The following is a 12,347-nucleotide window of genomic DNA, read 5'->3' as shown; positions in this document are numbered from 1 at the left end:
AATGACATTTTTGGCGTTTTGACTTTTCTTCCTCTTTAATAGTGCCTCCTCAATTCCATTATTTTATTCATTCTCTCATATTTTTTAGGTGGCACAAATTAAGTGATCATGGTTTAAAACCGAGGGCATATCACTCAGCAGTGTATGTCAGTGAAACTGACAGTTTGTACATCTTTGGCGGTTTCAATCTCAATAAAATTTTGGGTGATCTCATGATTTTTCGCCTGGCGAATAATCGATGGGAAGATGAAAATGGCAATGTGATAGGTATGTATCCTATGGTTTCACCTTTTTCTTTGAAACACATAACATTTGTTAAATTGTTTACACCTGTGATGTTTTCATAAATATGTATGGAGATAAAATGGACTGATTACATTGAGGCTTGAACAGTTCCATCTGTTATATCTTAAAAAAAAGGAAACTGTGTTAGCAGCCTTATTTATTACTCCAGTTCAAAGTCAAAGCAAGATCATGGAGCAAAATGTTTAATTATCCTTTAAATAAAATGAAAAACAAATTAATCAGCCAAAATACACATAATAAAAGAAAGATATTCTTCTTTTAATTAAAAATGAAAATCCTCTCCGTTCAAATTTTCAAACCTCTTAGTATTTGGCATTTGATAGTCACTTTTGAATTGACACCATTAATATTAAATCACTGCTCATGAAGATATGGAGATGTGATAGATGAAGATTCAATCACCAATCTCATTTTTGTAGTGTGGCTGAAAACTTGACTTCATGATCTTGTGATAATTTTGGACTGAAATATTTAATCATCAGAGCTTTCAGCATGGTTTAAGGTTGTCCTGTTTTCCTTTGGAATGTATCAAAATTTGACTGGAGGTCTCAAAATTTTCCACATGCATGAGGCTTTACATCCTGTTACGTACCAGCCGTAACATTCACTCTCAATCTGTCAACTAAACACACCTGAATGTCAAGCATTATTTTATTTATTTTAACGTCTTCAATCGTGATTTTCCTAAGTTTGACAGATCTCTAGATAGACAAGGATGTTCACTGTAAGAATCCTCTCAATTTTTGCCCAAATGTATTAAATTTTCTCTTTCTCTCTCGCTTTGAGCATGTAGGTAATACTTTTCATCTGTAACTCTAATTTATGATAATTAATTTTTCCATCTTATCTGAAATTTTTTTTTCCCCCCTAGAAAATGTATCTCCAAAATCACCAACCCTAGATCCTCAAGAATTAACTGCTGTTTTTTCAAAGTACGGACAAGGCAGTGTAAAAAATGGTTTTGGTCTTCACCCTGAGGCCTTTGCACTGAAATTTCTAGCAACATTCAATGATTCCAATACTTTGAACGCGCTTTATTCTAGTGTAAGTATTTTCTGAAGCTTGACTATGAACCTTTGTTGTGTCTATAATTTTAAAGGAACCTTTTCAAGTCCTAAAATAAGTGCCCAAATTCAAAGCACCCTGCAGAATTTGCGGTAAACATCAAGGTTCTGTGAGTACAATAAAATATCGTAAGGATCAGTAAAAAACAGTTACAATCATAGTTGAGTCTTATAATTAGGGCTGTGCGAGCCTGGTTTTTTGGATTCGAGCCGAGTTCGAGTATTTTTTCACTAAGTCGAGCCGAGTTCGAGCTTTTTCGAGCTTTGAAAATGACCCTCGAGCCGAGTCGAGCTCGAGTCGAGTTCGAGTAATTTCGAGTTTTAAAACGTGATTTAATCTATTTTCTACAACAAATAATTTCAAACAAGACTCATAATATGATATTAATAATTATTGGCGATGACACACTAGGAAGGATTTACACTAAACTTACAAAATGTTCGGCAGTAACGCGTTAAAATAACTTCCCGCGGTTTAATTTTGAAAAGAGGACAAAACTTGGCAAGAAGCGGCGTGGCGCGGCGTACATGAAAGGAACTTCGGGCGGCACAAGTAAAGGCTTTAGAGCCCATTTATGCACGCAATTCGTGTCGCCGGCGGCAGTTGTCGCCGCGACGTTTTTTGGAATCGCGCGATTCCTATTTTTGTAGCCGCAGCACCTTTTTTCTGCCGCCGCGACACCGTTTTTCTGGAGCGCAAAAGGTCCAAAACACGTGCTCACTTTCAGTTTTCCAAGCGGCGGTCGCCGCCGCAGGTTGAAATTTGTCGCGCGCATAAATGCGCTCATATGACTCCGTGTAGTTACAAACCGCGCGCGCGGCAGGAAATCGCCGGGCGGTAGCGTGTTGGCGCTGCGGATGGTAGAAATTTGCCGACGAGACTCTGATGTTATTCAATCGTAAAATGATGGCAAAACTAACAATAGTTTAAGTATGATTGAAATGTTTGGAAGTTGGACTCTTTCGGCGTTTCCGGCTCAAAAAAACTCGAAATACTCGAAAAAACTCGTGTTGTTGACACTCGAGCCGAGTTCGAGTACTCGCTCGAACCTAACCTAACTTTCGAGCCGAGTCGAGTACTCGATACTCGGCTCGACTCGACTCGAAATTCGAGTACTCGCACAGCCCTACTTATAATTACATTCTTCATGATGGTCTTTTGTTATGATTTATCAAAAAAACTATTCAAAGCAATATGCTGAAGTATTACAAATGTCTTATCAATACTCTGATCAAAGTAAAGGAGATTTAAACTTGTGTGCTGAAGATTGAATGTAACAGAGTTTCTGTATTCATTAAAACGTGAGACAGGCATTTTAGTTTTTAGTTTTTTTTTTTTTTTTTTTAAATTTTCAATTTTTATCTGTTCTATAGACGCAAAGGAGTGTAATAGCTAGAGTGAACCAAACATCAGATCACTCTGGTATCCCAGTTTTGAAACCATCTCCAAGATATGCCCATGCTGCGGCAAGGTAATGCGATGTCTACCCTTTCTGAACCATAACTTAATTAGTGTTCCTCTTACATACTCTCGGCGAATTTTCATTGATATTATTCTAGTATAAAGCCCGTGCATATTTTCACTGTGTTTTGGCATCCAAATTAGAAGACCCTAGCATGTGCCTAAAAGTTTTGCTAGAAAGAGATTTTCGTTCAATCATGATGAAAATTCACCCTCCAATTTTTGATGAAAAAACTTCTCAGTATTTATCAAAAGCTGTTTAATTCATTTTTGAGTTTCCAAATAGCAACCTAATTGGTGCACTTTAATACAATAATGTTGAATTCCGAACATTTAAAATAATTTTTTTTCTTGTCGTAATACATGTATGTTTATTGATCTTAATCACTATCATAAAACTGTCTAACAAATCAAAATACTCTTGAATAGATATGATAAAAGAAACTGAAGTTGGACAACAAGACCAAAGTTAAAGATTTTCCAAGTGTACAATGTTTTTTTTTTTTTATTTTTCCAGGTACCCTGGAGGTTTTGTTCTTTTCGGAGGTAAATTGAAGTCAGGCTCTGTCTCAAATGAGCTGTGGTTTTATGAAGTATCCGAAGGAAAGTGGTCACACAGAGCTCAAAATTCTTCGTTTCAGCCACCAGGTTTAGCAAGGCATACTTTAACATTAGGTCCTGACAATAACTTATATGTTGTTGGAGGATCCATGCTCCACGGCTATTTTTCGTCTGCTGTTTATCGTATCAAGCTCTCTTCAGGTAAGATAGCGATTAGAAGTTGTGATCTAAAATTTTAAAAATAGCTCATAGATAAAGGGCATATGTTGTGAAAATTCCAATCAGCAAGTTTTGGAAGTATATGTAGGAATTTTTGCCATCCTGAGCAAAATCGTCACAACTGTATTTTACATTGATTAATGAATTTAGAACAAAAACAAAGGTACACAGGCAGCCTAAAACGGAATTAGTAGAAGCAAAACAAGGAGCCAGTGGAAACAAGGCTAAAATACATAAAAATACACGGGACGTTTCGGTGTCTCACAACCTCATTATCAACCACTGCGTTGCGGTTGAAAATGGTATCATGAGACACTGAAACGTCCCGTGTATTTTTATGTATTTTAATGAATTTACAGATATACCTTTTAAATCTACCAAAAAAATAAACCATACTGATACGGACAGCGTCTGTCAGGCATGCTTCTATGTTTGGCCTTGGTGCCATATTTTTACTGAATTTTCCCTGGACTATGATTTGCAGCTTTTTAGCTTTTACTCCTGTTTTAATTTCTTTCATTTTCCTGGCTGAAATAGGATCTGTTAGAACCCTACAACATGTGGCCCTTTGAAAAGAGTATAGAAACTCAAATTAACCTTCTTTTTTTTCTTTTTTTATCGCATTCTTTTGGCTGTTCTTACTCTTTCATTGGATAATGTGAACAAGAAATTTCATTAATGTATTTTAACTTTTTTCAGTTGGCGGAGATGAGCAGTGGGAAGAAATTAAACCTCGAGGTGGAAAAGAATTAGACTACCGGGTTACTGGTCATTCAACCATTTATCATGCACGATCTCAGTCATTAATCATCTATGGTGGCATTGTGACTTATGCCGCTCGATTCAGCAAATTAAGCGACAGAATATATTTGTTCAATTTACTATCTCGCCATTGGACAGAAGTAAAATATCCAAGACTGGAGCTCAAGGATTCTTATGTGCCCAGAGAAAGAGCGTTTCATACTGCGTCTTTAATTGGAAACTACATGGTGATATTTGGCGGTTACACTCATCGACATAATAGAGAAGAAATCTGCTATGACAACTCTTTGTACTTGTATCATCTGGGGTGTCACACTTGGGTCAGTCATGATATTTTTGGAAATCCAGACAGAGATGCCCGCTATCCAAAATCGCAAGGTGTTTTCTCTCACGGAGCTGATGTGAAAAATGGTAACACACTTTTCATAGTCGGTGGTTATCATGGGAATGTCAACTCGGATCTCCTAGCTTTTGTGTTTCCTAATACACTGACTATTCGCTCTCCTGAACACCACAATCCTGAGCATTTGTGCGCTAGGTAATTACTATACATATCTTCTCATTCAATAGATTCCTCCTGCTTTTAATTCCTAAATGAATCTTGGCAGTGAATTTTGAAAGAATTTCTCAAATGAAAGCTCAAGTATTTCATATAATCTACAAAATTCTAGCCATGTCATTAGCTTTTACCACTACCATTGTCTATTAGAGGCAAATTATTTTTATGATTTTTCCCAGATTAATCTAATGATTTACTTTAATTTATAATTCGTTTAATTTTTTAGTGTAGTTCAAAGTTAAACTATTTTGCTAATTTTATAATTTAAAATTGGGCTTCCAATTAATTTTTTCAGACATCACACTCTATCGGAATGCACTGCTGACCCAGAATGTGGATGGTGCTCAGCAGATGAGATTTGCTACGGTCGCACAATTGGAATCAACTGCACAACGAATCTTCAAACGACTCGATGTCCAGGAGTTTGCGCTGGTCTGACAGACTGTTATAGCTGTCTGATTCATGGAGCACCTGCCTCAAGTCAGCCATCCTCAGTTGCCCACAACCTGCAGTTAGACTCGTGCATTTGGTGTGTTCAAAATGCCAAATGTCATCATAGGAATGATAATTTTGGTATCTGTGGTCTACAAGAAGATACACCTTCCCAAATAGCTGGTTGGTGGGGCTCTAAAGGGACAGAAGTTTCCAATCCGAAGATGTGTGCAGGCCTAGATAAACGGCCAGGTTTTACGTTCTTGAAATATCACCACCCTGCCAACTATTCCCAGCCGGACATGGTGATGATCATTAACTCAACTGCAGTTGATATTAGTCAGGTGAGAAATGTCAAGGACTTAGTTTTCGAATCAACTAGAGCAGAAATATGTTGCCATCATGTTTTGAGTAATTATTTTTATGGATGTTGTCGCATAACCTACAGTACAGTTCCTCAAGTAGAAGTACTTATTTTCCGCTTTTTTACTATTCATTTTTATTTCTAATTGTAATTTTCAATACTGCCTGAAACCATGGCGCATTTTGCAAAATTTGAATTATGAAGCAGACTTTATTTGATTCGATCAGGGCAGCCAAAAAATACTCTAAAAAATGTATTGCCGTTTATACTCTGAATAATTATTTCCACGTATCAATGGTCAAAGTGAGTATCTGCATTGCAATGTTTTAAAATTTCCACTCCTTTTTTTTTCCAAGAGATAAGTACAAGCCAACTTTTTGGCTCAAAAATCACTCGGAGTATTCTGATAACAGACAAGAAAAATGAAAAAAAAAAAAAAAAATTCACAAAAATACGTCGACTAATTTTCCAAAGAAAAAATAATGTGTGACAGGAAGTCTGCAATGTTGCAAGCCAAGATACAAGGTTTCGCACTTTGGCCATCGTTATCATTATTATAACCTCTCTGACCCCTTAAATTTTCATTTTTTGTCCCTGTTTGTCATCATTCTATGAGGCCGATTTCTATGATTTTCTATGATGAGCCTGCTCTATTCAGATTTTGGAAACTTAACTCACAGGAACCCGCAAAGTGGCCCTTAAAAAGCATGAGGCATTCTCTAGAGGTTAAGCCCTGTAGTGGCCAGAGGGCGAAGCCTTTTAGTAGTATAATACAAATCCTACAACATTCAGCACGATGTCAAAAATGGTCTCAGATATTTTTTTGTTCTTCATTCATTTTTTTTTACATTTTTTTAGGGAAACCAAATGACTAGGACAGAGCTCTCTCTTGGTGGAGAAATGGTAACTCGCCTTCAAGGATTCCTGAAACTCCCCACCACCTGGAACAGTGCCCATGAACATGTAAAATTGTGCGTTTCACACGCATCTGCAACACTGAAAGTTATTCAACTCAACACAGAACAGGTGTGTCTCAACTGTGATTCAGTGAACCAACAGAAATTAACAAATAAAATATTAAAAGATGCTCCTCGTTTGGCAACATCTTGTACAGCAAGACCTCCAATTATCAGATCGCGATTTAACGGATTCGGCCTCCGGTCCCGTGAAATCCGATAAATCAAGGTCTTACTGTAGTTGCAGAAGTGACCGCTATTGTTGCTCCTCTGACGAAAAGGTGTATCTTGATTTCTGCTTGAGTCCCAGAAAGCATGGATTTCAGTCCATAGTTTTAGTCATTAAAAGGCAAGTCAAATTTGAAAAAAAGTTCAACATTTTTCTGAACCGGACTCAGCGAGTGGTCCTTGTACAAAGCGTGTTCTCCTAAAGAACACTACTTGAAAGAAAAATTGAAATTGTCTTAGATTGAAGTCAAACCCAATTTTTAGTCCTCTAAATTCAGAAATAATCAGCCTCTCTTAATCTCATCAGACGTGTTAATGGTCGTTGATTTTCACATAATGTTTATTGTTGAATTTGATTTCCAGGAAATTTTTGAGCATTTATTGGGAGAAATTCCAAACTGCAATGAAGTCAGATGGTTTGCAGATGCCACTGTAGGTCCGTTTCTCATTGACCTTCAATCACATAATACAGTCGCAGGTCCTTATCTCAGTGATTCAAGAATGGAACTGTTACACAACAAATCACATGACTCACCAAAGGTAATAGCTATTATCCTGCTAGCTGGACAAATGTTTAAGAGTTGCACTTCTATGGATGTGAATTTCATATTATGCCTCGTTGTATCACATGTCTGGCACATGTTATTTTTCATTTACAGTATGACCTCGAATTATCGGAGTCTGCAATTTAACGGATCGATCCTCCGATCCCTTCAGGGGGACCCACTAGCGCGATTTAACGGATTCAGCCTCCGGTCTGGTGAAATCCGATGAATCGAGGTCTTACTGTATTTATCTAGGTCACAAAAGACCTGTCATTTTAAAGTATTAATTCAATCATTCAACTGATTTGGCAGGCTTGCATTGATCTACAAAAAAAAAAAAAATAAAAAATAAAAGAAAGAAAGAAAAAAAATAAAATAATAAATTTACACATAGTGATTCTCATTTGATTTTTGCCCATTATTTCTGTATAAGCTTTTGCCTCTTAGTTTAAATTGAAAGTAGATGATTCAACCTTGTGCTAACGAAAAGTTGAACTTCGGTTTTCTTTCAGGTTTTTACTTTTGAATATCTCGCTCCGTATGAAAAAGGAACCTGCAATGAGTATTCCAACTGTATGCTTTGTTTGAGTGATGCTCTTTGCGCCTGGTGCCCTCACAACAATAAATGCTATGCCAGGAGTACAAATGAAACGTTGGAGTGTGTAAACGAAAATGGAGATTGGCATCACTTCACCTTATTGCCTTCAATGTGTAACAACTGTAGCAACTACATTGATTGCGAGTCGTGCACAAACACTGATCTGTGTGAGTGGTGGTCCGACGATGCCCGGTGTGACCGGAGAGGAAGGTGAGTACAATAAAATTGTCTCTTAGCTTATCTCATGAGGAGTATTGAAAATCGGGTCAAAGAAATACTGGTAAACAATTTGATAACCCTTTCAACACAAAGTTAAGATTCGTCATGCTTGCCCCTTAACCAGATTAGGAAAAAAAATGGCACCTTGCAAGTTTTTTAAGCCCCTTTCCAATGCAGCAAAATGCTAGCATTCTTTTGAAATTAAGCCAGAGTTATAGTTCACATCTTTACTGACAGATAACGCAGATTAAAAGTCTCATTCCATCAATATAGTGGAGCCCCAGAGTCGGCAAGGGTACGAAAAGAGTCAACCTGTCTGTCATTCACAGTGTGCGGAACAGAGGGGATGAGTAAACTTGCCCATGGTGTAATAAAGGTTAAAAGATACTTCCACCTTATTCATTGCAGGTATACCATCACTAAATGCTCGGAAATCCCTATCTCCAGGCTGTACATGCACCTTTTTTGATCCAGCTAGAAAATGTTTATTTTATGCATCATCACCAGACCAAGCAAAAGGTGTAGTGGGCAATAATTCCCCAAAAAATTAGAATTAGGGATATAATTTTATTTCTTATTCATTACATAATATCATTAAATTTCAGACTGTTTGGCGCTGTAATTGCGGCCACTGAATGCCCACCTGCTTGTCATACAAGGAAGAACTGTACTCAATGTCTAACTGGGGGCCGATGTGTCTGGTGCCAAGCTACACAGGTTTGTCATTTGAAGTCCCTTTACAACGAATTATTGATTGATCATTTCAAAGTTCAGAGACTTTTTTGATAGTCTTTGGACCATGTTTCTTAAGTTATAAGGCAGTTCATGCTGACAACATTTTAGTGGAACATTCCAGCACTTATCCTCTCCAATCTTGTTTGATAACAGCGTGTGTCCCTGAACAACCCTCCCATGTCAGTATTCGATGTAACTTTTTTTTTTTTTTTTTTTTTTCTTTAATACTTCTCTAATTTATTACTTTCTGATGTTCCTTCTTACTATTACTGTCATCTTTTTTCCTTTAGGACAAATAAAATTCCCTTTGCAATAAATAAAACTTCCCTTAAAATGATTATGACTCAATCCCTTTGTAAATAAGCTCTGGACTTTATTGCATGTGATTGCTTTTAATTTAAATCTTTAATATTTTCATTTCAGGAGTGTTTCCTCTTTTCACTTTACACATCAGAATATCAGTTTGGACTGTGCCGAGAATGGAAAGATCGAGGTTATCATGGGGCTGTATCTTCAACTTCTATTTCTGGAAATGCATCGATTCATATACCACAGTGTGATGCTTGCTCTCAGTATACCAACTGTTCAACTTGTCTTCGCACTTTGGGATGTGGGTGGTGTTATGACTATGATAATCCAATCCAAGGTGTCTGCATACCGGGTGATTTTAGCCGGCCTCATATACGTAAGTCTTTTTCTTAGATTTCTAAGCAGAAAACTGAGCTTTATAACTTACATTCTGCATCCTTAGTTTATATTCGGAGGTAACTTGAAGCAATTCACCTGTCTGGGCAGGTTTTTTTCTTTGTTTTCCCCTTTTAAGAGACTTTTTGACTACGTCACTCGCAAAAATTTAAATAAATTTAATTTTGAAAATCTGAAAGCCATACGTTGTTGGCTGGTCAGCAGTTAGACATTTCTATGTCAGCTAATTATGATTATTTTTTACTGGAATTTAAGGATTTATTCTCTATTTTGAATTTACCTAGGTTTCTTTTTTTTAAGCAGTACATATTTAAGAAAACTTGATTGTATCCTCAGAGACAAACAAAAAATTTTGTTGCAATCATTTCTGTACAAAAATGAATCAAAATTGAAGAAAAATATTTCTATTTTATTTTTAAAACTTCTGCCGTAGAAATGTAGTCCATTTTAATTGAGCCTTTTTAATCAATTTACTCTTTCCCATCAACGGTGTAAAAATTGGCGTCTCCAAGTTAACTACATAATTTGATTTTTCCACCCTCTCCATATTTTATGAAAATCCGATCTGTTCTGTAAAGATTATTTTTTTTCTTGCAACGTGACTCTGAAGTATCATTGTCATTTTCTGTCAGATTTTCCAGGAACAAAATTGTTCAAAATAATTCTAATTGGTTTAATTATCTTGATTTTCAGAATCATGTGCAGTTGTGGTAAGTGCTGCTCACAATGTGACAGTCTTAGAAGATGAGGCGCGTTGGGCATATGCGACATGTCCTGATGTTGACGAGTGTGCAATTGGTCTTCACGATTGCCATGAAGAAGCAAAATGCACCAACACACATGGCTCTTACACCTGTCAGTGTCGGCGAGGCTTTATTGGTGACGGAAAAACATCTTGCACTAAAACGTAAGTTTTGCCCTAACTACTGCAATGATAATATTCGTATTAGGGCATTGCGCATCATATTCATTTATTTTGTTGATAAAATCCTACAATTTATCAACTCTTAATAATTCAACTGATTTTAGACTGCAGGCACTCTAAAGAAGTACTCTGGCGCAAAGAGAATCCTTTCTACCAAAATTTTGCATACAAGTTTTGCAGTCACTATATCAATCATATTATCAGTGAAATGTGAGTAGGCTAATAACTTACTCCTACCATTGGATTGGTGTCAGTTTCCATCACATTTTGGCACTCTTTTTTTTAAATCCAAGGCAGACTGACCCGGCATTCCTGGGTAAGATAGGAGCACAGAGCTATAGAGACAGTGTTTGGAACTGACAGGCGCCAATTGCGTCTAAGAAATCGGTCATAGCGCCTAAAAAATGAAGGCTCTGTGCCAACGTGGCCCTAAAAATTGCCCTCCCCCCCCCCCCCTCCCAAAAAAGAAAATCCTAATTTTTCTGTTCGGCGATTTTTTTTAAAGTTCGACGCACAACACCGGATTCTGACTTTTCACTAAGTGCGTCATAATATATAGGCAAAAAGTCAATTTGGCCTCTAAAAAATCTTCAATGGCCCCTAAAAATCAAGCATGATGAGTTGGTTCCTGAAACTTGACGGTGAGTTTCAAACACTGTATTGAGATGAGGTCTAAGGGTTCATGATTGTCCAGAAGTGACTTTGCAGATGTGCTTCAACGCAGCATGTGAAATTACATTGCAGAAATACGGGAATTTTGTTCATGTGAGAAACTTCGCCAAGTGAGTACAGAGCTCTAATCTCTATGGGTTATCACTTAGCAGGAGTTGACCATGACTACCTGTGCTTCAACATGAAGTCTTGTTTCTTGTGATTCTCTCCATTTCCAGTTACTATGACTCTCTTACTTTTTACAGGTGTTACAATAAATGCATCAATGGTTATTGCTCTGGTGCCCCAGCTTTTGTTTGCCAGTGTGATCTGGGATGGACTGGGCCAGACTGTGGTACCAATTGCGGTTGTAACAACCATTCAACATGCACGCGGGGAGTTGGTATTTGCGATGAATGCCATGACTGGACCACTGGACAATTTTGCCAACTCTGCAAGTCAGTACCAATTTTTGCATGCTACTTGTAAAAACTGTTTAATTTGACCTCTTACAATTCCGAGTAAAAATTTCATACAGCTATTTAGACAACTTAAAGATTCACTTAAAAGAGCCAAGAAAACATGTAGAAGAAATCAATATTATATTCCTATAAAGCCCATAAAGATGTGTTATAGAGAACCTAAGTGAAAGAACTGCCTCTAGAATTGACATTAATTCATTATTGTTTTTCTCTAGAGCTGGGAGTTATGGGAACGCAACAACTCTGGAAGGATGTCGAGGGTGTAACTGTAATGGGCATGGCGATACATCTCTTGGTGTTTGTGACTCTACCAGTGGAGCTTGTTTCTGTCAAGACAACACTGAAGGTGAAAATTGTGATAGGTGTAAAAAAGGATACTATGGAAATCCCAAGTAAGTCTTTTTCTTCAATATTTTCATTCTCATCATCTACCACCAATCTAAAATTTTAACAATTTAGACTTACCTTCATTTGAATCATTAGATCTCAGAGACATTGTAAATTTATTATTTTTTCCAGAAAATAATCTTTATTTCATTTGTTAAATCATTGCCTTGTCTTTAAATCCTTGCAA

At 37.0% G+C, this 12,347-nt stretch overlaps 1 protein-coding gene across 1 annotated transcript in view; it reads left to right on the top strand.

Moving 5' to 3' along the window:
- The window catches only part of Megf8 (multiple EGF like domains 8), a 34,691-nt gene that overhangs the window by 2,906 nt on the left and 19,438 nt on the right, over positions 1-12,347 (top strand). Inside the window, exons 4-17 of the mRNA XM_019050925.2 lie at positions 89-267; positions 1,178-1,350; positions 2,745-2,842; positions 3,350-3,594; positions 4,312-4,912; positions 5,229-5,709; positions 6,588-6,755; positions 7,277-7,453; positions 7,971-8,266; positions 8,881-8,992; positions 9,434-9,695; positions 10,409-10,622; positions 11,558-11,749; positions 11,989-12,165. Of these exons, the coding sequence (XP_018906470.2) occupies positions 89-267; positions 1,178-1,350; positions 2,745-2,842; positions 3,350-3,594; positions 4,312-4,912; positions 5,229-5,709; positions 6,588-6,755; positions 7,277-7,453; positions 7,971-8,266; positions 8,881-8,992; positions 9,434-9,695; positions 10,409-10,622; positions 11,558-11,749; positions 11,989-12,165 (3,375 nt within the window). The remainder of the gene's footprint in view (positions 1-88; positions 268-1,177; positions 1,351-2,744; positions 2,843-3,349; positions 3,595-4,311; positions 4,913-5,228; positions 5,710-6,587; positions 6,756-7,276; positions 7,454-7,970; positions 8,267-8,880; positions 8,993-9,433; positions 9,696-10,408; positions 10,623-11,557; positions 11,750-11,988; positions 12,166-12,347) is intronic.

Source organism: Bemisia tabaci, chromosome 5, assembly GCF_918797505.1.
Source record: "Bemisia tabaci chromosome 5, PGI_BMITA_v3".
Lineage (NCBI taxonomy): Eukaryota > Metazoa > Arthropoda > Insecta > Hemiptera > Aleyrodidae > Bemisia > Bemisia tabaci.
The sequence above is the reverse complement of the archived record's forward strand: the minus strand, read 5'-3'. Positions and strand labels throughout refer to the sequence as shown.